This window comes from Penicillium expansum, assembly GCF_000769745.1.
Source record: "Penicillium expansum strain MD-8 chromosome Unknown contig258, whole genome shotgun sequence".
NCBI classification, from domain to species: Eukaryota; Fungi; Ascomycota; class Eurotiomycetes; order Eurotiales; family Aspergillaceae; genus Penicillium; species Penicillium expansum.
The window spans coordinates 296,777-321,063 of record NW_015971248.1 but is presented as its reverse complement, the minus strand read 5'-3'; the positions used below and the strand labels follow the sequence as shown (position 1 = coordinate 321,063).

The following is a 24,287-nucleotide window of genomic DNA, read 5'->3' as shown; positions in this document are numbered from 1 at the left end:
TGGACGAAGCGCCAGTGGCTGTCTTTAGGCTGAAATCCAACTCTCTTGCTGTGACAGACAAGATACAAGGGCGCGTACAGTACGGAGTAGTACCGCAAAAGTCCGCGACCACCATTATTGGCCACGATTTTCTGCCATGATTCTGCCGCACTAAAAAACCCCATGCGGAGGCCCAAGGCTGATGAATTCAATGAAACCAAAAGAGATGAAAGGGGCATCCAACAACTAGGAATTGCAACTGTTCGCTTACTTAAATGTCTAATTGGTGTGTGCTCAGCGGCCGTAGATGCAACCTGATTGAGCATGACTGTCGGTATCGTTGCCCGCGGTGCAGGCCAGGAGACTACCACACGAACGACTTGCCTGCTCGTACATTGGATTCAATAAAGATTCCCGCCAAATGTTGTTGTTATCCCTGGAGGATGGCGCGACGGCGCAACTGTACCTCATCAGCACCCAGCGAGTGGATTGAGCTCTGCCTGCCACTCATTCCAGAGTCAAAGAGCAAATAAAACATGCCTCCTTGTCTCTGGTCCGCCTTGGCTGCTGCAGAAGTAGACATGCTTTCTCTTCTGTCCTAATTATCATCTATGTCAATCAACCATAAAGTCAGCGTGGCTTGAGAGACGAGGCGCACTCGGTACGCAGTCCTATATTGTATAGCGCTCAGTTTTAGGGGGGATTCAATGCCTGGATGCCTGCCTTATTTGGAATGGGAGAATTAACATAACAATGCCTTCAGAATCAAAGTACCTTGTCTCTCCTGATGTTCTCAAGTGTCAATAATGAAGCTTTTGAACCTCTTACTCCCACACCTGCACTCCACATTACTGGGATGCGATTAGACTTGGGCAGCCCATAAAAACATGTGACATATTTCCTCTTGGGACTGAGTAAATCTCAGTCTGCTTATGCCCATCACGTGATAGAGTAGTGATGCCTGTGGTCATGTGATCATTGATTACTCAGCTCAGATATGCAGTGGACCCGTGGACCTTGGCATGTGCTCAGTCCACATATCACACCTGAAGGAGCAATTTGGCCCCCACAGTTGGTTTTGCGTTCATAATTCGGATTCGGATTCGGATTCGGATTCGGATTCCATGTGGCTAATATAAAATAAGACGAGAAAGCTAATCGTCGTATAGCGCCATCAACCTGCCACACCAAATTAATCAAACTCCGGATTGACCCATGACGGCTGCGGTGCTTTTGCGCGCATCCAAGCCCCAAATTTATGTAAACTGCCAAAGACAATACACCCGCCAGCAAGTGTAACAAGTCCCTGGACAGTAAACGTCCAAGTCCAACCAGAAGACGCTTGCCACGACGCAACAAAGAACTGTTTACCAGGCAGCAGTCAGTTAAACCGCTCATTAGGTAGATCAAATATCGGAGGAACATACGGGATTGATGAAAGCGCTCAGGTTTAGAAACACGGCGTAGAAAGTAATCACGCTAGTTGTTTGTAAAGGATAGCAGTCAACAATGTAACTACTAGTTACCGTATTGCCGATCTGGATACCCGCCGCAACTAGCGAGCCGTTAGTTCTGTGTCGGATGCTATACACACGGAAGACAGAATAAAGAATACTCACATAAAAAGAATGCTACCTGGCCTACCACCCAGTGGTAGTTCTTGTCGATGCTAACTCCCCAGACAATTAACCCAACTATAATTTACCGACCATCAGTCACACTCAGTATAGAGGATGTGGAAAATCAAGGCATACCAGTGGTGATCAATATAGCTGGGTACGCCAACCACAACCGCATCTCCGGGACGCGTATATTGCCATTCCTCCTAGACAATCTCTCGACAATGAAATCACTCAAGCGCCCGGAACACCCAATCTCCGAAATCACAGTTCCAAGAAACAGCCCAAGGAACAACAGTCCCTGAATGAGAGGCGTGTAGCTTGGATAAGCTGCAGGTACCATCGTAATCACGGATAGCACCCACCAATACCAGACAAAGCTGTATCCAACAACTGCAATGACGACTGCGGGTAGCTGAAACGTCAACACAAACCGGGTGATGGAGTCCCACGGCTTGGGATGGCGCATGCCGGGGATAGGACGCCAGTTGATGAAAGGCAGGTTCTTAGTCCGGCGTAGCTCTGACGGTAACGTCTCTGCTGGAGAAGTTGGTGTAGTGTCACCTCCTGGTACCTGCTTCTCGATATCACCTGCCAAAGCTTTGTGGCCGTTAAGACAGGGCATTTGCTGAAGCATCTTATTGCGGGGGTAGAGGGTTTCTGGCATGAAAAAAAGCTCGAGAAAAAGTAGTGCGGCGAAGAGGATTGCATTGAACCAATTGATCCATGCGGCACTGACCAGATCCAAAAACCCGCCAACTAGAACCTCTCTTAGTATGTGGTCTGTGGCTTATATGTGTGACAATGTCCGAATAGTTAAACTTACAAGTTGGACCTAGAAGTAACCCTGCATCAATTGCTAGAACCCACAACCCAAGCTTCTGGCCACGCTCATAATCAAAGAACAAATCGTTCACTTTACAGGGATTTTGTCAGATATGCATACTGTCTGCGGGTGGATAGCTTAGACTTACCAACTGCCATCCCAACCGTAGAAGCTGGGCTCACTCCAAATCCTTGGAAGAAGCGAGCAGCCATATACCCCGAATATGTATCAGCGACAGCAGCGCCAATAGTTGAGACTAGGGATATGACGGTTCCGACTAGAAACACCGTTCTTCGACCATAGATGTCACCAAGTGATGACCATATCAAGGGTCCCATGGATAACCCTAGTGCAGGCACGGCGACTGTCCAGTTAACTTGCGAATAGGTGATTTGGTACTGGTCTTGGATTTCCGCGAATGAGGGAACAGTGGTGGTTGTGAGGTATGTGAATAGGAAATATCTGTGAACGAGCAGCATAATGTCAGTAAGGCAGCAAGACATGTGAATTGGTGTTCATGTTCTGAAAATTGGTACCTACTTGAACATAACAATAGAAAGTATGACATGTTTTTGAAGTCTTGACCAGTTCAATGGATCCAATGAGTCTTCAGTTGGCTGTGGGTGAATTCTGATCCCATTTTTGTTGACTACTGCACTGTAGAGAACTTGGCTGCCTTGGTCGACGGGAGTATGGGTTTGGTCAAAGTCATCATTCTTGGTGTCTTTTTCCACCATCTCCCGTCTTCCGTCAAGCTCTGCTGAAGTTGCCATTTCATAGAGCTTTCAGTTGGAAGCGTATGCAATTTTTTATACCAATGACGGCGCCCGAATGTGATATTGAGTGTGATAGAAGCTCTGTTCAGTATATCGATTTGGGTTTGAAAGCTATATAGGAAAATAGATCCGAAGTTGCCGTTATTCAGTGAAATGTGTTGTGACCGAGCAATAGTAGTCTATTGGTCTTGTTACCCTGTCGAAAGTCCCAATTCAAGAGCATAGCTGATAAGGATTGAACTAGGTTTGTCGGGATTTCAAAAATTGCATTTCAGATCATTCCATTAACTCTTTCAGTATCAAAGTACTCATGTAGTATACTATTACGTCCATCATATCAATGTTTCTACACAAATTTTCATTATTTACAAGTCATGCTGTCTTCAGTTCGAGGTATGCAATTGAACAGTGAAGTATATTATAGATATTCTACTTTCTTGATCTTCTGCGTAAAAAGATCCTTGATAATTCCCATTCCATAGGCGCCAGGATCATAATTGGTGCAAGAGGCCCCCGGCCGTCAAAGTGACAGGGGTATAAGAACATCGTCCGAGTGCCCTCATCAATTGGTGGAAGGGCATGATAAGTTCAAAGATAAGGGAGTCGATCTGGCATTGGTCACACAATAATAATCGAGAGGGAAATTAAGTTGTCGGTTTATTCTCCGATGCTTGGGATTTTAAAATAGAATTATTCTCTATACATGTGTGTGTACCTTGGAAGAATCTCCGGGGCACTCCACACTCTACGCTAAGATATGCTCAAAGTAACAACTTACAACATCGCTAAAATGAAGAAACGTGGCATTTATCACATCTGCGTAGTTAATTTTTAATACATTATTAGGAATGAACCCGCGATTGCACAATTGCGACGTATCCGATCAGCATTGGACGATAACATCACGAACAGTCATAAGAATGAAAATATTGTGATACTATCGAAGCTCATTCAACTGGCTTTGTGATAACAAAAAGTAAGCCTCTCTAGTCAACTTCCATTTCGAGGACGCTAGGGCAGATCTCCCCGCTTTCACAGATAAGAACCATGAACATGGATATCCTGACATCATATTGGAGATCAAGACTAGACCGATCTATTCAAACTCCTACTCGCCAAATTGAAGCCACCGCAACGTGGCTCCAGCATTCTCGGTTAGTATATGCCATGCCAACTCGCCGCTGCAACTAGTCGTCCGATATCGGGCTTGGACTCGAGATACACGTCCAAAAGGCATGGCAGTGGAGCAAAAATACATGATTTGAAGAACTGATTGCCCTAACCGCTTCAATTAAATTGAGCATGTATTGGTTCTTTCAATACGTAGTCAGAGGACTTGCTGTATCATTAAGTACCAGGAATTCATGATAATACATACTATACAAACTTGGAAGCTCCATGTCGGCCATAGTACATTTAAATCATAATTTCCGAATCAAAGGCGCTTTTCTGATGGAAAGTGTTTTTGCTTCATCCAAGTCCCTTGCTTCAGTGGACACCGGATTGTGCCCCCACTTCCAAAAACCGATCACAACACGCTGGGCAGCTCAATTCAACAAGTCGACACATTGAAGCCAGAAATAGACTCAACAAGAGATAATTGTATCTCACCTCAAATCAATCGCCATGCACGAAGCCACCAGTAACGGGAGCCTAACCTACCAACCAACCGAGAATACCTCCCTCCTCTCCAAACCCATCGACGATGAACCATGGAGCGACCCAGGAAGCGAAAGCGAAAGCCCATTCTCACGAGCTCTCATCCTCGCTGAATTCTGGATCTTGCTGAAAGACTCGACCCCCGTAATTCTAGCCTACACCCTGCAAAACAGCCTGCAGACCGTATCCGTGCTCATAATCGGTCGCTCGTCACCGGAGAACCTCGCAGCAAGTGCATTCTCGCAGATGTTCGCCATGGTTACGGCGTGGATGATTGCACTGGGAGGTACAACGGCTATGGATACGCTCGCCTCCTCCTCGTTCACGGGAAGCTCCAACAAACATGATCTGGGTATCCTGCTACAGCGAGGGTTCCTTGTTCTAGGTCTTTTTTATATACCAATTGCTGTTCTGTGGGCGTTTTCAGAACCGGTTTTCTTGTTCCTTGGTCAGGATCCGCAACTTTCAAGAGATAGTGCGAGGTTCTTGACTTGTTTGATTCCGGGGGGCTTGGGATATATCTATTTTGAGGTTATGAAAAAGTACTTACAGGCTCAAGGTATGTTGTCTGATTGGAGTTCTATCCAGATACATAAGATGCTTACTGTGGCAAAGGCATCATGCGAGCCGGAACATACGTGCTATTGATTACATCGCCCTTGAACTCTGCTCTCAACTATGTGTTTTGCTACACGTTCGAGATCGGCCTCCTGGGCGCCCCTCTAGCAACCGGTCTTTGCTACTGGCTTTCATTCTTCCTGCTTGTCCTTTATGCGCGCTTCATTAGCGGCTCAGAGTGCTGGGGCGGATGGACCCGCGAGGCGTTCCAAAACCTGCGCACATTCGCCCGTCTCGCTCTTCTGGGCGTTATCCACGTCGGCACAGAATGGTGGGCTTTTGAGATCGTCGCTTTAGCAGCTGGTCGCCTGGGTACTGTCTCATTAGCTGCTCAGAGTGTCATCATGACCGCCGACCAAGTTCTCAACACGATTCCTTTCGGTATTGGGGTCGCTACATCCGGCCGCGTCGGCAATCTTCTCGGTAAAAGGGATGATACTGGCGCTGCACGGGCAGCACATACATCTGCCCTGCTCAGCGTGGTTTTTGGTGGTGTTGTGCTGGCTGTTCTTATGGGGACGCGAGAGCATTTTGCGAAGATCTTCAATGACGATGCTAGCGTTGTGGATCTCACGGCTGAGGTGCTACCTTATGTGGCACTTTTCCAGATTGCCGACGGGCTTAATGGGAGTTGTGGGGGGAGTTTGCGAGGAATGGGACGGCAGCATGTGGGTGCTTTGGTTAATTTGGTGAGTTATTACTGTGGTGCGTTGCCGCTGGGTATCTGGCTTGCATTTCATGGCTGGGGACTTAAGGGTTTGTGGGTTGGGCAGTGTATTGCGTTGTATTTGGTTGGAGCGCTTGAGTGGATTATCGTTGCGCGTAGTCAGTGGGATGCTGAGGTGCGCAAGGCCTTCCAGCGCATGGATGTGCATGAGGTTTTGGAGGATGGGGTGGAAGAAGAGTAGATTTGTTTGTTCCTATATTTTGACTTCAATGGATATGATAAAACTGCTACTAACTGCTAAGAGCTATCAGCCAGCTACATAATCTGTTAAGAGCATTCTAGTTCATTGAGATGTAAAGATGACGTGAATCTAAATCTCGGGGACTTATACCACCAACTTCAACTCAACTTAAGCTGGGATATATGCATTGTTTGCGTATACAACGTAAATCATTAGCACAGCTTCTTTTGCAAGTTGGACAAGAGTTTCATTGTTGTTAGTATTGATTTTCAAGCCCTGTTCTAAGGTCCATCTCTCCCGGTACAGCTAAATTAGACCTACCCACCTGGCCAACATATCTTGGACACGTTTCTTGGCCGGTCCACCGTTACCAGAACAATTCAATACATCAATACAAAATAACAGGAAGACAGAATACTATACACATTCATATTGTTCTCCGTTGTCGGAAACGAACCACCCAATACAAATTTTATAGATCGACAACCACCAATAACGAGCGACCGATAAGGAGCGCCATACATTAATAGCCCTTAGTTGATCTCCTGCATATCTACATTCTCCAACTTTAACATTGCTCTCACGTCCCTCTCCCCCGTCCTTCCATTTTGGGACCCTGGCGATAGCTCTGCCTTGCATAATGTAAGTATGCCGTGGCCAAGCCTCGACGTCGCATTCCCCACCCACATTATCCTGCCATCGGTTCCTTAAAGGGAAGTTACTGGGAGCAAGAGGGGAAAACACTGCCTAGTATTAAAAAAATGATTCTTTTCTTCTTGTTTTCTTGAGATTGACTCGGCTGTCTAGCTGGTGGGCGCAGGTAGAAGGGGTTGCCGGTTTGTCAATCGTATCTATATTCGGGCAATTCAGGGAGCGGGTATTATCACAGGGAAGCTGACTGGTTACACTAAATGACATCAAATAGATGTTGAGAGTATTTTGGAATGAATGACATGCTTATATCTTGGACGATGTCCCATGGAATTGTTCTGGTCCAACAAGTAACATTGACCCCAAAGCTTTCCAATTCTAAACAATAAAATTCTCTCTGTCCAGTATCACAATGTTCCCTTCTGTTGCGGGCTTGCTGGTCCTTTCTGCTCTGGTTACAGCCCATGGAGAACATGGCCAGTCTCAACTCGCTGGTCCGCACCGAGGACTCTGGTACAACACACTCCCAGGAGATGGCGGTACACAAGTGAGTGCCCAATTATATGAGGTCAACTCAATTCAAAGGGACTCGTCTAACGAAATAAAAAGGCCGACTCTGTATTCTCCGGAATTTCGACTTTCGGACGCCTACCCTACTACCCATGCCTAGCCAGTGATTCCGAAAAATACGATATCGCATTCCTAGGTTAGCATAAAATGCCATCAAAATAATACTACGAAATCACCACTTACACTCTCCAATTAAACAGGTGCCCCCTTCGACACCGGAACCTCTTACAGACCTGGCGCGCGATTCGGGCCCAGCGGCATCAGACAAGGTTCTCGTCGCCTTAATCTCTAGTACGTACCAGCCCTACCTCGCAGCGATGTTTAAAACCACGGTACGAGTACAAGGCTTACACAATTCAATTGGGATCTAGTGGTGGCTACAATGTTCCCTTGCAAGCGAACCCATTTACAAGCGACATGCGGATTTTAGATTGTGGGGATGTACCTGTTACCTCGTACGTTTGCACCGAAATAACAGCACTAGTGTGAATAAATCTCGACAAAGCTGACCTCGCTACAGATACGACAACTCCTGGGCAATTAAACAAATCGAAGAAGGACACAATAGTATTCTGATGCGCGAACCGTACACTGACGCGGATAAACTGGGTCTTTCGCGCGCTGGAAAGACCCTTCCTCGTGTCATTACCCTTGGTGGTGATCATACTATCACACTGCCCCTGCTGCGGAGTATTAATAAGGCTTATGGGCCTGTGACGGTTATTCATTTCGACAGTCATTTGTGAGGACGTTTCTTTTCTTGAACGCTAGTATGTGCATGGCTGATTTGATTAGGGACTCGTGGAAGCCGAAGGTCTTTGGTGGCTCGCCTAGTCAGGTTGCTGCTATTAACCACGGTACATACTTTTACCATGCTGCTATGGAGGGCTTGTTGAAGAATGATACGAATATCCATGCCGGTATTCGGACGACGTTGTCCGGTCCTTCGGATTATGACAATGATGGGTATTGCGGATTTGAGATTGTTGAGGCGAGGGAAATTGATGTTATTGGTATGGTATTTTGCTACTTGTGTTGATTTCGTGCTTACGAGTGGAATCTTTAGGAACGGATGGTATTATCAAGAAAATTCGCGACCGTGTTGGGACCGATAACCCGGTTTATCTTTCTATTGATATTGACACTTTGGATCCTGCTTGTGAGTCTTGAGTTGGGATTTATGTTCGCCCTGTTGCTAAGTATATACCACAGTTGCGCCGGCTACTGGCACACCAGAGACTGGTGGCTGGTCTACGCGCGAGTTGCGGACGATAATTCGTGGTCTTGATGGGCTGAACTTTATTGGTGCGGATATCGTGGAGGTCGCACCGGCTTACGATACCAATGCAGAGTTGTCCACGATGTAAGGTTCTTCTGAAGATGACACACAATGCAAAGACTGACTATTCTACAGGGCTGCTGCTGATATACTATATGAAGTCCTCACTATCATGGTCAAGAAAGGCCCGCTGTCTGTTGGTGAGTCGTCTCATGAGCTGTAGGACTTAGTGAAGATGGAGAATATCGTGATATTTGAGAATATACACTCCATTCTTTGGACCTGATATGGAGAGAATAGATTGGTGTAAAGAAGAACAAAGGAGTATTCATCATTTCTATGTTTGGTGAGACATCATGGCATGGTGGCCGAGAGAGATACTTTACTTTATGACATTAGTTACTACATGGTTACTCTACCTCGTAGTTGCATTGCATTGAAATAAATGAACCAAGAAATATTCCACGCCCCGCCTGGGCACACCCAAGGTGTGTAAATCTTGTGATGTTGTACAATATTGTATATTGACACCTTAGAATGGGAAAGCCAAGAAGGGGCAGAGGACAAAGCACTTAGGTAGACTATTGTGTTGTATACACTATAAACGGGTGGGACTTACTCCAGATAGTCTATTAACATACAAAGTACCCCGTACTACTATCTAGACATATACATATACTTTGTACAGAGTAACCAGCTGCAAATCCCTTGAACGGATCGGTACCCGGTCCCCAAGTTTAACATTCCAATCAAAACAATGCTTTTTCTGAACCGGAAACAAATCGGGTATTGTTAACTATTTCTCCTCTCTTTGAGGGCTGATAACCGCTCTAACACGCACCATCCTCCTAACACTCGCTGCCTCCAACACCAACATTTCTTTGCGCCCTAGAAACCACAAGATATAACAACAGCATCCTCATCGATCACCGATCAACCAACCAACCAACCTAAAATTGATATATTTACTCATGCGCTTTATAAAGCCACATTATACTAGCTCAATCGCCCGAGTAAAAGATAACATTGAGACAGCCTGGTAGTTGGGTTTTTGAGCCGGAAGGAATATTGCGTTTGATGCGGGTTGTCATTACTTCTAGTGCGCGAATATCGGGGCGACTATTTGTGTCGATGCGAGGGGATCGAAGGGTTATGGATACAAAGCTTCCTACTGTTATTTTTGTGAGCTAGGTCTTGGGCTCGGAAGCTGGTAATGATAACCAATGTGCTTGCGCTTCGAGTGGGTTTGATAGCAGTCAGCTCAATATTACATCCTGGATGGCAAAGTTGCCTAGTAATGCTGCCTTTGCTGGTAAAGGACTAAGCAGAACTACTCGAACTTTGTCAGGTTTATCCAGGGACGTGTTGATGGGCAGGTTGTGACGATAGATGCCCGTGAGATCGAGGGAGTGTGTATAGGCAGATGACGCGATTCAATTCAATTCGAGTTCAAATCGTTCATTCTTTTTTTGATTAGACAAGCACAATCCCAAAGACGCCAATTGCAATATGAAAAGAAAAGACAGACGCTCGACTCGAGAATGTGAACGTGAAAGGCATTCTGGCCTCATAAGCATAAAGCAGACCAACTTGCGCCAAATAAATACACAAGAACAGACAAAGCTGTCGATATCAACAGAGAACAAACGAGAAAGAACAGGCCAGCGTAATCAATGGTATAGCATTCAGATGGCCAAACGGGCCAAACGGGAGAGATCGAATCTCCAATCCAAAATCGCCATAAAAAAACAATCGTATCCACTATCCAGACTCGCCCTAGTTCATCTGCCCATCCCGAATCCGCAAGATGAAGTTAACAACGACAGCGGCGAGCAGGGCAATGGCGAGGATAGTAGGACCGAATCGATCATCGATACCGCTCTGTCCGCGCCGACGGATACTCTGCGCCCGCCAGTGGAATGTCACTAGGGCATAGATCATTGCGCCCATGGCGATGACGGTGAAGAGGGCTGCGGAGATGCGACCGATACGATCGCCGAAATTGAGGAGACCGACGGCTAGGCCGCCCAGGATGACGGTGAAGTTCAACCATGAGAGGAAGGTGCGCTCGTTTGCGAAGAAGACTTTGGGCTCGACTCGGGTTGGGAGGGCGATTCGCTTGCCTGGAGGGTGTTAGCTGGGTTCGGGGAAGATTGGAGTGGTTGGAGGGTGGTTGTGGTATGATATGAGATGGGGGAGTGCGATCGTTCTGCTTCTCTTGGTGTGCGGAGGTTATCGCAGTGTTGATCGGCGTCCACAGCTCAAGGGAAGCAAAACAATCGCGCAACAACCAATACCACACTGATGGGAGGGAGTCCGGGTGGAATTGTCTCTCCTGCTGAGCTATTGAGCTGCTGTGAGTGGAGGTGTTGTCGAACTTACCCGGAGCGGTTTGAAGGAGAGGTTGGCTAGACATTGTCGAATGTGAAGAGGTGAGATTATTGGGAGAGGTCGGAAGGAAAGAAGTAACAGAAGAAAACTCCGAACTCAATTGACAGAGTCTGGCGAAGAGAAAAGCAAACTAAAGAAGCGAGAGGCTTCAAGAGTCAAGACCACGCCCCCCCCNCCCCCCCCCCCCCCCCCCCCCAAATGTCTTGTTCCGTCCTAGGACTAGCGGGAAACAGCTCTGTTGCACGTGCTCCTACGATTTGATGAGAGAATCAGGTGACTAAGTATATGCGTGGGTCCCACGGGTCCTTACAGGTTAGATCTTATTTCGTATTCTACAAGTTTATAAGTTTATAAGTTAACACATTATATTATTCATAAAGCTTAGCTAAATTTCAATCAACAGAAAATGCTTGGAAGTTCGACGGAAAAATCTACTGGTCTTTATTGATGCTTGTACGGAGTATGCAACCTCGGACTCCGAGAAAAGGCCCGATGATCCTGGAAAAAAAAAAAACCACTACTCCGTACGGAGAACGGAGTACATGTACTTAACAATTCCACTTCTTTCGTATGTCTCACTCCTATACGGCGGCAAAGGTCAATGCGCCGAGAAATGGGGTACGGCATTCCAAACTTTAGACCTATGACTCCTCCAAATTAACCAACGAATTGCTATTAGCACACCTATATACCATCCGAATATCCTCCGATTTAGTAAACTTGACATATAAAATATAACTCGACATTACATCTTCCCCAAGATGCTTATATCATATGACATATCTTTCCCGATATCGCGCCGGGAAAAATGGGTCAGAAGGGTTAGAAACTAAGAAACGAAGCCCGATTTCCACTAGACCGGAGAATTCAAGGTCTAGAATATCTAGGCCCACTTTTAGTATTATAACGCATCTGAGCTGCTATAGACCTGCGGCTACTTCCGCCTGTGGGAAACATAAAATTTATGTGTTTATGCTGCTCATGTTTATGCATATATGTTCAGAGCATATATACAAGAAGGCAACAAAGACAGTCGGAAAATGAGAGAAATATAAGGTAAATGGACCATATGGACTTACAATAGTTCCTAGAGATCCTTATAACCCCGGAGTTCACTGTTGATACTCAACCCTACCAAAGTGCCTCATACAGTAATTGTCAGTCTGGATTGGACGGATGGGGTTGTGAAAATAGACTATCCTCCTATGTGTACGTCCAAACTTCGTCGTTCTAATCAGCTCATAGTCCTCATATAGGCTAAATACACGAGAGAACCTATGAACTCGCGAATATTATTTGCTGTTTCAACCGGTTCTCCTAGAAAAGGACTGAAATGATTTAACCTAGAGTCCCCGAAATATACCAAATCCCTAAACCCCGTTGTGTAATAAACCGCCCCCAATACCTCAAGCCACTAGCTGCAACAGCGCTAAGCGCTAAAGACGTTAAAGGGTGATCTCCCATCATATCCACCCAACCTCCAAAATAAGCCTCAAAACACCCCCCCACAACTTGGATACAGATACACCATGTCCCAATTAACCTCATTACCAACCGAACTCCTGCTCTCAATCGCCGAATCCCTCTCCAGCCAAAAGGACCTGAGCGCCCTCGTCCAAACAACAAAACGCACACACACAGCCCTCCAACTCTACCTATACAAAACCAACATCCAAAACCACAACCAAAGCGCCCTCCTCTGGGCCGCCAAACACGGCCACACAGCCCTAACCCAAAAAATGCTGAACGCAGGCGCCAGAATAAGCACCCTCAACTCAAGCCACAACCCCACCAACCCGATAGAGGGGAATGCCATCGCGCTCGCAACCAGCGGCCCACACGTAGAAACCCTCGCCTGTCTACTATCCGAGAAAAGACCGGGCCAAGCATGCGATCCGACCCAGCTACGCGATGCACTCCGCGAAGGCGCGATCCCGGCGCATAGTCTCGAGGCAGCAAAATTGCTCCTTCAGTATAAGGCTCCGCTAGAACCCGCAAATACCCTTCAGTCCTACCTTTCCGCTCTTGGAGCAGCTGTTGCTGCAAGCTGGGCTGATATCATACCTTTTTTATTAGAGGCTGGTGCTTGTCCCGGAATGTACGAGATACCAACACCGCTAGAGTGCGCGATTCGGACGAACCAGCCGGAGGTTGTGGAGATGTTACTTGGGGCTGGGATGCGGCTTACAGATGATGCGGCGTTGTGTGTTATTGCGGAGCAGAATAATCAGAGGTTATTGAGGGTGTTTGTTGAGGCGGGATTGGAGGTTGGGATGTGTTGGCAGGGGGCGTTATTTGCGGCTGTTATGAAAGGACAGACTGAGATGGTGGCTTTGTTAATTGAGATGGGGGCGAACCCGCATTTAACACATGATGTGGTTCTGTTGACTTTTCAGACTCCGCGATATAGTACTATTGGGTTTGCGGTGAGGTTTGGACATTTGGGTGTTTTGAAGCTGTTGCTTGAAACGGGGGTTCGTGCTGAACAGAGTGATCTTGATTTGGCGCGGGAACAGATCTTTGAAGAGGCGGTAGCTCTTTTGGAGGGATGTGATTTTGAGGACCTGCCGAAGAAGGAGAATGTGCGTGAATTTGTTGAAAGGAAGGTTCGAAAGAGACGGGTTACGGAGCCTAGGTATGAGGATCTTACGATGCAAGGTACGCTTTGTCCTGATATGGGGCTACGGCTATGGATGGAGGATAGTGTGCGACGTAGTCGTACTCGTAATTTGCGGGTGAATGATGGGGTTATCTCAAGTATTCCTTAAGTGTTTTTTTACTTTGGTTTCAGTGCATTAATCACTCCGCTTTTGGTCAAGGGTCGACAGAATCAATCTCATTCAAGTATAAAATATTATTGTTGCGTGGAACGAATCCCAAAATAAGCCTACATCATAGTCTTCGCAGTCCTAAGATCCCAATCCTCACGAATCATATCCGCTGCCTTCTCCGCAATAGCGTAAACGCTACTAACAATATTACCCGAAACATTATTGGGGAATACTGATGCATCCGCAACACGCAGTCCCTCAACACCCTTCACCCTCAGTCTACTATCCAACGCATCGCCCATAGCAACAGATCCGCTGATATGGTACTCACCCGCAACGATGTCATGCACTGCCTCTCGGGCTTCATCCAGGTTCTGCAAGTTGACACTGGGGTCCGGGTACGCGCGGTGCAGGATCGAAGGATTCAGGTGCTTTGATTCCATGACTTTATCACTCCAGCGTAGCATCGCCGCTAGGAGGGAGATGTCAGCTGGGTGGCCACCGTAGTTGGGATTGATGATGGGGTGTTTGGTTGGGTCTAGATTCATTAGTATATCAGAGTAGATAGGACGTGGAGGGGATTTGTGTTTGGCCATAACTCACCTGCACTCTCAATATGGATAGTCCCTCTAGAGACCGGGTACTGAATACAAAGCCCGAAGGTCAAACCACCCGGCTCATCAGGCTTTCGCGGTTGAATGATCTTGCTCTGATGACCTATACCATCCGGGTTCATGGAACCTGGCACGGTGACAATTTGCATATTGGCAGAGTGGTCGCTCTCGAGGTTCGCGATAATCTGTGCGAGCTGTTTCGCGTGGAACGCGGTGTTCGGTTTGACATCACGAATGCTCTGGATGATCTCTTCCAGCTCTGTTTCAGAGAGGATTTTCTTTGCCGGAAAGAAACCCTGCATGTTACAGACAGAGCTGAGTGGTCCGCCGCTGGTTTCGGCATACTGCTTGGCGGCAGCTTCCATTGCCTCGGGCACTTGGTGCAGGGTGTCTTGTGTGAGAACACCGGGCTGGACTTCCGCGATGTAGAGGGTGAGGGCGTGGTCTAGGACATTTGCACCGACGCCGCTGTTGGCGACCTTGCACTCAACGCCGGCGGCTTTGAGAACCTCCGGGTCGCCGATTCCAGATAGCTCGAGGATCTGGGGACTTTGAATTGTGCCGCTGCTGACGATTATCTCGCGCCGTGCGGAGACTTGGTACTCGACTCCAGCGTGTGTGAAGCTTACGCCGGTGGCTTTGTTGCCGTCTAGCACGACGCGGTTGACGAGGGCTTCACAGAGGACTTTGAATTTTGGGCGAGTGGCACGGTTCGCTTCATAATATCCTCGTGCGGAGTAGCTACGCTTTCCCTTGTCCGGGCCGGTTCGAACGACTGCACCGAGAGTGTGATAGAAGCCGATGTGGTCCCCGCTCCATGGGTCGGTGGGCTTGTTTGCGATGCCGGTCACCTCCTCGCAGGCTTTGATAACGTCATTCTCCACTGGCATAATTAAATCATTGAAGCTGGTACGGATGGGCCCGTTCAGGCCGTGGAACTCGCCTACGAGTGGCATTGTGGAGCGATCGGTGATGGCCGGGTCGATTGGCTCGAGAGTCTGTTCATATTGTCAGATTTTCAACTGGAAACGAACTGGATTGGAAAATGCATATGGTGAGATTGTACCTGATGCTTCCGCATATATTGCTGCATATGCTCCCCAGACCAGCCATCACCCTCTACCAGCTCGGCCCAGTCATTGTAATCCTGCGTCGATCCTCGCACATACATCATATAATTGATGCCGCTAGATCCACCGAGGAGCTTTCCCCGCGGGACATGGTGAGACAAGCCGCGGTTGCCTTTCTATAAACCCGGGAGATAAGTTGACGAATCAAAGGCAGTTGAATTGATTCAATACAAAATAAACCTACCTGCGGCACCGTATACACACACCAATCATACTCGGGATTCTCGAACATCTGCGGGAACGCCGTAGGAGTATCGACTAGCGGATCTCCAATGCGATACTTGCCGGCCTCAATGACGCCAACGGTTATAGCGGTATTTTCGGTGAGGCGTGCTGCAAGAGCCAGTCCTGCAGTTCCGCCGCCACAGATGACATAGTCGAATGTGGTGCGGGTGAATTCTTCGACTGTGCAGGTTGGATTTTCGGCCATTGTATGATTTTTTAGATTGCTTGAATTGAAAGGATGAGATTGAAGAGATCTACGAGTTAAATAGCATGAGTGGGGTAATGCATGCATACATACATACGTAGGTAGTGGGTATGACCCGTGGAAACTCGGGTTGGACCAGCTGCGGGGGTTAGCTTTTATACTAACAGAGTCTAAAACATACTACTACACACTAAAGCACACTAAAATACGCTAGAAAGGATGAAAAGAGACTAAAAAGCGTCCATCTAGTGAAACCTAGTGAGGCTTAGACACGGACCTTGGAGAAAAAGATTGCGGGGAAGAGCCCTATATTGTCTCTATATTGGATAAATACTCAAACCATCAGGTAATCTTTGCTCTAATTGACTGAACTGGCCAATTATTCACCGCCAGTTGCATCACAATCGAGAAGGTAAATATTGGTTAGAATTAGGAGGTCCCGTCGTCAGCCGCATTCTGCAGCTGCACGGCCCGCTAGAGCCCCTTTCGTTTCACCGTGCATATCGTGTGGCATTAGCGGCCATAGCGTGGCCTGCAGCACTGTAAATTGTCCCCGCCAGTAGATCCTTCGACTTTCTGAATTGCGTTGTTGATCTAGGGAAAGCAGAGTATGCCGCTGGTCTAGCGGCATACTTGTATAGATGAGACAAGTCGCCGCCAACCCGCCCCACATACCGTTGATAGATGCCATCCATGGGTGTATTGGTGCTATGACTGACGGGGCTGTGTAATCTTCATCTGTGCCATGCCATTTGTAGTATGGTTGAGCGGCTTCTTCTGCAGTGAGGGCCCGCCCGTCTTGTTAGTGCGTCACCCGCATGGTCTAGCCGGGTAGTCGGCGTAGAGATCCCGCTCCTATGAGACAATATTGATCATCTGGGATTGGCCCTTGAGAAGGACGTCCGCTGTTGACACGCACCTTCGTTGGCGGCAATTCTCAGTCTCGACGGAAAGAAATGGTGTATTTGTGTGAATCGCTTCAAAAATGCTATATGTACAATCTATTAGTCCCAACCCGACTGACCCCAGTTACCCTTCCAATTCTCAAAGTGCCATCTTCCGCTGCACCCAGGCAAGAGCTCTCTCCCATCTCGGATCCCCGGATTTCAAAGCTTCAAACAACTCCGAAACCAGCGCTCTACCCGAATCCCGCGCCCACCACCGATGCCCATCAAGCTCTTTCAACAACACCCCCCAATACATAAGAATCAGCAACGAAAACGGCTGCCGACACCGGAGACTATCAACAAAGTCCTTGTCAACAGCCGCAAGCCAAGCAAGAACCGGCGCCGGATCTGCCCCGCGCAAAAACTTAGCATAACAATGCCTCAAGTGCGCAATGACGGTTTTATTAATGCGATGCTGCTCCGAGTAAATCCCAATCATAACCTGGTCATTCAACGCCGCCAGATGCGTCAACGCAGCTTCCGTATCGGGATCAAGTTCTGTAGGCGTCTGCTTCCAAAACTCGCCCCGCGAGAATAACTCGAGCTTAATCCACGACTTGCTGACTTGCATGATCTTCTTCACGCCCTGCAGCAGCTCGAACAGTATCACGATGTTTTCTGTGATACTGGCGCACTCATCTTTCGTGACGGTTAGTCGGGGCGACGCGATACTGATCGCGATCATAACTATCGAGTGCGCAAATACCGCGTTGCAGTTCTGCGGCGAGATATTATCGATCGCGTTTCGGAATGGCGTCAGACTGCGGTTGTAGTACTGGAGTCCTGTTTCGTAGTACATGGGTGCTGCTTCTAATGGCTCGCATGTTGTTGCGATGTGCATTGAGGCTAGCGCCAAGATGCCGCTCATCAGGTAATCATGTTTGAAGGCGAGTGTTGGGACGGTTATTTGCCAGATTATTATTTCTGAGTCGCTGATACAGAGGCTTTTGTACGTCTCTGTTGAGTACTTGTGCATTAATTCTAGGTTGTCGATGCCGAAGGAATTTGTTTGGGCTGATGCTGGGACTGGGATTGTTGTGGTAACGGCTGGGCCGGGTATCGCTGCTACGGGCGAACCATGGCCATCTAGAGAACGCGGCACATCGGATGCTGAGCTGGGTGGGGTAAGATGTGTTGTAACGCGACGGGCGGCGGCGACTTTCAAATAAGTGCATTTTAACTCGCGGGTCGTGCAGTTCGAGCATGGTGGACCCTGCTCGTCACATTTGACCCGCCTGCTTCTGCATTGATCGCACCCGTTGCGGGATTTGGTGTGCGCGCGAAGAGGGGGCATGTTCAAAGTTAATTGACATGCCGCGGAGACCAATCATGAATATGGCTGTGAATAAATGCAAGGCAGAGATTCTCCGAGATATTGACATATCTCTCCGTATCATGTGACTCGGGTCTAGAACAATTTTGGAAGTATTCTAGGTATGCGTCCAGTTGCCTTATATGATGTGTGTGTATGGCATTCTCAGTACTATTGGCCAAAATTGCAATCTCATTATGTGCAAGGGTGGATTTGTTTAAAATATATTTTCAGATCAGACGTCATTGCCAAGATAGTATTATCATTAAAGGGAAATATATAATGAATATTAACATACCCACTCGGTAAATTCGACTAGAAATCCAACAGGCCAACCCCACTCAAATCAGAGCTACAGCAGCAAAAATACCAGCGGCAATAACAACGCCAGCAATAGTACCAGACATTTTCTGAGCGGCGCCAGTAAAAACAGGAGAAGCAGAAGCAGACGCGGTAGCAGAAGAGCTACTCCAGGATCCCGACTTAGAAGGAGTAGGCATAGTCATGTTCTTCTTGCCACCCATGCCCATAGCGGCCATACCACTCGGGGTACCCATACCAGTTTTCTTTCCAATCTATGAATACAAGCAACATCAGCCCTGCGAAAAAAAGGGGCGAGAAAACACCCAACCAAAATGCAAATGCAAAAGGTAAACTAATTTACCTCGACGATAGCAGGACCAGCAAGGATATTGTCATCGGTCGCCTGCTTGTTGCCCTGGGTCAGGACGACGTAGCTCTGTCCGGCAACGCCCTTGGGAACAGTGACGGTGAAATTTCCATCACCCATGGACTTGAGAGGAGCCCAGACCGGACCGGTGACGGTAATGAAGGCGGCGTTGACGTCGCTGGCGCTTGTGTTGAAGCCGCTGCCAGCCATGAGCTGCACTTGTGAGCCTGTCATGACAGCGTCCATCGAGCTCATCATGAGCGAGGGGAAGGCCTTAACTGGCAGCGCGCCGTTGCTGGAGGGACATGAGGTAATGAAGGGGGAGGCGACGGTGTACACCTCGTTAAAATCGAGGGGGTTGTCAAAGGCTTGAGCGAAGGGGACTTCACCAAGAGCAGCGCGCAAGTATGCGCTGTGGCGGGCTTCTGTGGTGAGAATGCTGCCAGCGGCTGTCAGGTAGGTGTCACTCATGATGGAGGCTGCGGCTCCAAGGTAGGCGCTGACTCCGACACCTAGAAAGGTTATTAGTGGTGGTTGTTGCTGCAATCGGATGTCTTCTTACCCTCGAGAACACTGGCAAGGGCTAGGAAGCCGCTGACATCGGTGGATGGGAAGTTGTAGGAGCAGGCGGCAACGGGGGAGGCACCGGCAGCTAGAGAGTGTTAAAATAGTGTTCATTATTTCCGAGTTTGATTGATAGGGACATACCCTTGAGCGCGGAAGTCAAGAAGTCCACGTGCTCATTCTCATCAGAAGCAACTTCTTTCAGGTTGGCATAGAAAGGGTCCTTCATGCCGGCGTTGACAAAGTCTTCCTGGGTGTAGTTCTTGAGACCCTCCGCGTAGAAAGTGGCCTCGAGATGCTCAAGGGTAAGAGCATAGTTGAGAATGTCGGCTAACAAAAAACGTTAGAAGAGGAGGAAATCCATTGGTTTGGAAGTTACATACCGTCACTGATAGCACGCTTCGAGACAGGGCCGGCACTGGCAAGACCGATGGCAGCACCGGTGATGGCAAGATTGGTGAACTTCATTATGTGGAGTAGTAGAGCTTTGATTATCTCTTGGGTTGGAAGTTTGGCTCTGAATGAAGGATAATCAATCAACTATTCCGAGCAGAGGGACATGTCCTTTATAGCCGCCCTCTCGGCAATTTGGGGATCCGATACATGAATCCTTGTTTTGATCTCGGGAATTAGAATTGCCTGGCCTAGTAGAAACTAGTCATTCTTTTCCTTGTTTTGTAGGTTTCCTAGCTGATATGGTTGACATCTCAGGAGTAATACTGAGATCAGCGGTAGGGGTTCCAGATCGAGCAATAAAGGGTTGATATAAGATTCGGATGGATGTCAACAATAACTCCGACGGGCTTGAGAAAAAGACGCAGGCTCCACTAGATACCATCTGCAGGGACCACTGTGGATCTAGCCGGGTTAGCTAGAGAACTGTGCCTAGGTTGATCATACTCAAAGGGGGAACATAATGTCATAGCTTTGCATGGTGGAGAAGTTTATTGACGTCTCGGGCTTTTAGTAGCTGCAGGAACTGATGGCCGAGTCTGGGGTCGAGAGCGAGAACGAGAGCGAGATAGCGAGAGGGAAAAGGGTGAAAGGGCGCGAGACCAGAACACGAGAGCGAAGACGGGAACGAGAGCGAGGCGAATGCTCAACTTGATGAACTATACGGAGTACTTCTCTAACAATAGGTCTTTTTTGATATCCTCTTATTTCATCAAACTTCAAATCTCTTTTTTTTTTTCCTTGAATTTCAACTTGAAATGTTTTGTGGATTTTTTTTTCGGGTGTGATTTATGTAACTCTGGATAGCTACCTACAACGCTTCGTGGTTATGAGTAGCACATATCACTCGCTATTGCCAGGATTTCGCGAAGCCCCGCTCCCGGTACCTAGGTGAGTTTGGAATTGCTATTCTCATACATATGTGCATTAGATTTCGATGCTTGGACGGCAAATACAGACACGCCGCCGCGGCTCATGTCAAGGACAATTCACTGCTTCGTGCCCCCAGTAATATTATCAACTGGTTCGCCCTCATTTCCGGAAGTCTGGCTTGCCGACCTGCCATTTATGGCCTTCTCCTCGTCCACAGGCGGGAATGGCACCTCATCTGTCGGGGTAAACTTGGATCGCGCCCGGATAACCGCGCCGTAGCGATAAAAGACGAAGGGTATAGGAATCAGCAGCACGCCAATTCCTCCGATAAGTGACCCTGCCCCACCCACACCGAGCACGTCGAACATATACTGCGTGAACAGTGGGGATGCTGCGGCACAGGCGGACCGTAGGACAGTATTTGCTGCGACGGCCGATGCGACATACATAAGGTATGAGTCGATGATATAGTTAATGAAGACGACAAAGATGAGGAGGATTGACGTTGCGAGGAAGGTTTCTGCCACAGTCGGCACAGCCCAGTGAACTGAGTTGTACTCTGCCGTCCAAGCGAACCAAAATATCGTCACGGCAAACATAACCCCGCCAACCATGGCGCCGGGAAGACGATCTTCTGGCACTGATTTGCGGGCTCCGGTGAACTTTTTCTGCTTTACTTGGCTATTGACGAACAGCCCCAGGCCGCCGAGACAAGCGCCGATGACTGTGCCGATCAGTGGTAGCTCGCCGACGCCGGCGTTCCAACCACGCCTCTGCTGGAAGACAATGGGGTAGATTCTGAACAGCATGTAGAGCAGAGTATACACAACGGCGTAGTAAATTGAGACGAAAAAGTTGATTGGGTCGATCAAAAGTCTCCAAGGCCTCGTCAGGGCCACTGTGAAAATGCCTCCTAGCGAACGATCCGATGTCTCGATTGGAGCCTTGACGGTCTCGTTTCCGGGTATTTTGCGTAGGCGACAAGCCTTGTTGCGCAAGACCATCATGGGAAGCGTCTCTGGGAGGGTGACGAGCAGAAGCTCGATGGCACCTGCCATCCAGAGTAGGATATAGAAGGTCCAACGCCATGTCTTCTTTAGTTGGACAAACCCACTAACTACTGGCCCAAGCGCGGGTCCTGCGAATTTCATTGTGGCAAACAAGATCATAGCATTGCCACGCTCGACGGGTCCCCATATATCTGCGAGGATCCCAGGTGCATTCGTCAGGGCGGCACTGACAGCCGTGCCAGTCAGAAACCTGCCGACCAAGAGCCCGGCAAAATTGGGTGTAAAAGTGCACAGGAATCCAATGGCAAGGTATATGGTGAAGGAAACGTAGAAAATCCAGCGACGGCCGTAGAACTCGGACAAAGGCGCCCAGAAGAGCGGACCGGCGCAGTAGCCTAGGAGGAAGAGGGGGGTGACGAGTCCAGCGGCCTCGGCAGAGACGTGGAGGTCATCGCTAACGCCCTTGAAAGATCCGGATGGTGCAGAGGAGGAGAAAGTGGCGTTCATTACCAAGGAGATTGCGATGGTGGTGAGTACTTTCGTCCAAACGAGTAGTTCTTTGGGTTCTCAGGGTCGTTTGGCGCAAACTCGAGGTGGCCATCCTTATCAAAGAAGAGCTCTTCACTGGACCTTACTACAGTCGTTGAGGTGGGCATTGGGAAGTTTCGCTTGACAAAATCCATTGCTCTGGCGAAAGAGAGTGACAAGACTCTCGACAAGGACTATAAAGCGGCTCGCTGGGGAGTACTCAAAATCTAGTATATATACAAAGTTTCCAATCGGAATTTCCAATCAATGATTCCAACCTCCATGTATGGATATTCTATACTATAAGCCTTCCGGGGAAACATATTACTGTATTAGGCAATTCTACCTTTCCTTCCGGGGCCAATGTGGGGCCAATGTCCGAATGCGGTAATTTTGGCGGTTCCGGGACACTCTATACAGGGACAAATCAACCTCCCATTACCAATCTTAATTCCGCTGACGAATTCACAAGGTGTCAATCCTTGAAATTTATTCATCTCCGTATCCCGGGCCATGACTACAAAACTAGCTGCTCGTCATGGCCTCTGTCGTCTTTCATTCAAGTTTCCGAGCCTTTACCAAAGCATCAACATTATCCCGTCTCTCAACTTTTCCAATGGCATCTCCAGTCGTCACGATGAGCTTCACCGAAGCAACCCAAAGGCGCCGCACCATCCGAACCCTTGATTCAAAGACAACAGTCCCAGAAATCACCATTGTCAAGCTAGCCGAGGCCGCGGTCTTAACCGTACCCTCGGCCTTTAACAACCAGTCGGTTCGTTTGATGGTTGTCTTTGGAGACGACCACAAGAAGCTATGGTCAATCACCGCCGATGCGCTGCTGGTGAGGATTGGCGAAGAGCGCTGGAATGGGGGCACCAAGGACCGCATCGCCAGCTTTGCAGACACCTACGGGACCATCCTGTTCTGGGATGACCAGTTTTGCGCGGCCGCGATGAAGGAGAATGCCCTGGAAATCTACAAAGATAAGACAGATGAGTGGGTGCAGCAGAGCAATGGCATGCACCAGTACTACCTGTGGACGGCCCTTGAGGCACTCGGACTGGGAGTCAACCTGCAGCACTACAATCCACTCATTGATATCGAGGTGCAAAGGACGTGGAGCATCCCATCGGACTGGAAACTGAAGGCACAGATGGTGTTTGGAGTTCCCAAGGATGGCAGTGAGCCGGAGGAGAAACTGCAGAAGCTTCCCTTGGAGCAGAGACTGCAGGTGTTTGGAGCGAATGCTTGATTGTCAGAGAAACGAATGATTTATGGAGAGGTGGAAATTGTGTCTTTCAATATCTATGAAAGAATACCTAGGTAAATAGGAAGTGAACTATATAATCACGAGGGTCTCATTTTAGTGTCGTTTCCGAACTTCAAGACAGATCTGTTAGCGTCTTATCTGAATTGATGAAGTTCTGATCTGTCATTCAGTTACATAGAGCCTTGGAAAAAGTAGAGTTGTAGTTATTCTGATGATGACCTTTAGAGCTTTGTAAATACCCGTAGGCCTTAGGATACCCCGAAGAGCGGGGCTGATCTTAGTCAGATCCGTGGCCCAGGTGGGTTCTAAGGTTTGTGGCGGCCCCGGGGGGGTCCAGCGCGAGGCTTATCTTAAGCTGACATGGCATTATAAATTAATTCATCCCACATCCCCTGCAGGGCACCGAAATTCTCGACGTATAATACTTCCCGATTTC

General features: G+C 48.2%; 10 protein-coding genes across 10 annotated transcripts; 4 read left to right on the top strand and 6 right to left on the bottom strand.

The window, feature by feature from the left end:
* Positions 1-1,171: 1,171 nt before the first annotated feature.
* PEX2_075270 (uncharacterized protein) lies at positions 1,172-3,197 on the bottom strand (the record flags this gene model as incomplete). The annotated part of the gene is made up of 7 exons (XM_016744797.1): positions 1,172-1,342; positions 1,407-1,534; positions 1,599-1,673; positions 1,734-2,357; positions 2,425-2,514; positions 2,573-2,886; positions 2,965-3,197. 7 exons carry the CDS (start codon positions 3,195-3,197, stop codon positions 1,172-1,174), a joined length of 1,635 nt encoding a protein of 544 aa, XP_016600717.1.
* A 1,629-nt stretch (positions 3,198-4,826) lies between these two features.
* PEX2_075260 (MATE family efflux transporter) lies at positions 4,827-6,385 on the top strand (the record flags this gene model as incomplete). Its single annotated transcript, XM_016744796.1, has 2 exons — positions 4,827-5,418; positions 5,475-6,385. 2 exons carry the CDS (start codon positions 4,827-4,829, stop codon positions 6,383-6,385), a joined length of 1,503 nt encoding a protein of 500 aa, XP_016600716.1.
* Positions 6,386-7,448: 1,063 nt separating this feature from the next.
* Positions 7,449-9,108, top strand: PEX2_075250 (agmatinase; the record flags this gene model as incomplete). The annotated part of the gene is made up of 9 exons (XM_016744795.1): positions 7,449-7,583; positions 7,646-7,742; positions 7,807-7,897; positions 7,978-8,061; positions 8,127-8,348; positions 8,402-8,619; positions 8,673-8,765; positions 8,819-8,969; positions 9,021-9,108. 9 exons carry the CDS (start codon positions 7,449-7,451, stop codon positions 9,106-9,108), a joined length of 1,179 nt encoding a protein of 392 aa, XP_016600715.1.
* A 1,553-nt stretch (positions 9,109-10,661) lies between these two features.
* PEX2_075240 (putative vacuolar transporter chaperon Vtc1) lies at positions 10,662-11,301 on the bottom strand (the record flags this gene model as incomplete). The annotated part of the gene is made up of 2 exons (XM_016744794.1): positions 10,662-11,008; positions 11,268-11,301. The coding sequence occupies 2 exons, from the start codon at positions 11,299-11,301 to the stop codon at positions 10,662-10,664; spliced, it is 381 nt and encodes a 126-aa protein (XP_016600714.1).
* Positions 11,302-12,805: 1,504 nt separating this feature from the next.
* Positions 12,806-14,044, top strand: PEX2_075230 (ankyrin repeat domain-containing protein; the record flags this gene model as incomplete). Its single annotated transcript, XM_016744793.1, has 1 exon — positions 12,806-14,044. The coding sequence occupies one exon, from the start codon at positions 12,806-12,808 to the stop codon at positions 14,042-14,044; it is 1,239 nt and encodes a 412-aa protein (XP_016600713.1).
* A 119-nt stretch (positions 14,045-14,163) lies between these two features.
* PEX2_075220 (GMC family oxidoreductase) lies at positions 14,164-16,221 on the bottom strand (the record flags this gene model as incomplete). The annotated part of the gene is made up of 4 exons (XM_016744792.1): positions 14,164-14,585; positions 14,651-15,659; positions 15,728-15,907; positions 15,976-16,221. The coding sequence occupies 4 exons, from the start codon at positions 16,219-16,221 to the stop codon at positions 14,164-14,166; spliced, it is 1,857 nt and encodes a 618-aa protein (XP_016600712.1).
* Positions 16,222-17,265: 1,044 nt separating this feature from the next.
* Positions 17,266-18,462, bottom strand: PEX2_075210 (Zn(II)2Cys6 transcription factor domain-containing protein; the record flags this gene model as incomplete). The annotated part of the gene is made up of 1 exon (XM_016744791.1): positions 17,266-18,462. The coding sequence occupies one exon, from the start codon at positions 18,460-18,462 to the stop codon at positions 17,266-17,268; it is 1,197 nt and encodes a 398-aa protein (XP_016600711.1).
* A 359-nt stretch (positions 18,463-18,821) lies between these two features.
* Positions 18,822-20,182, bottom strand: PEX2_075200 (ferritin-like domain-containing protein; the record flags this gene model as incomplete). Its single annotated transcript, XM_016744790.1, has 5 exons — positions 18,822-19,055; positions 19,145-19,662; positions 19,713-19,802; positions 19,859-20,044; positions 20,098-20,182. 5 exons carry the CDS (start codon positions 20,180-20,182, stop codon positions 18,822-18,824), a joined length of 1,113 nt encoding a protein of 370 aa, XP_016600710.1.
* Positions 20,183-21,156: 974 nt separating this feature from the next.
* Positions 21,157-22,733, bottom strand: PEX2_075190 (MFS transporter; the record flags this gene model as incomplete). The annotated part of the gene is made up of 2 exons (XM_016744789.1): positions 21,157-22,504; positions 22,561-22,733. 2 exons carry the CDS (start codon positions 22,731-22,733, stop codon positions 21,157-21,159), a joined length of 1,521 nt encoding a protein of 506 aa, XP_016600709.1.
* A 461-nt stretch (positions 22,734-23,194) lies between these two features.
* PEX2_075180 (uncharacterized protein) lies at positions 23,195-23,833 on the top strand (the record flags this gene model as incomplete). The annotated part of the gene is made up of 1 exon (XM_016744788.1): positions 23,195-23,833. The coding sequence occupies one exon, from the start codon at positions 23,195-23,197 to the stop codon at positions 23,831-23,833; it is 639 nt and encodes a 212-aa protein (XP_016600708.1).
* Positions 23,834-24,287: the final 454 nt, after the last annotated feature.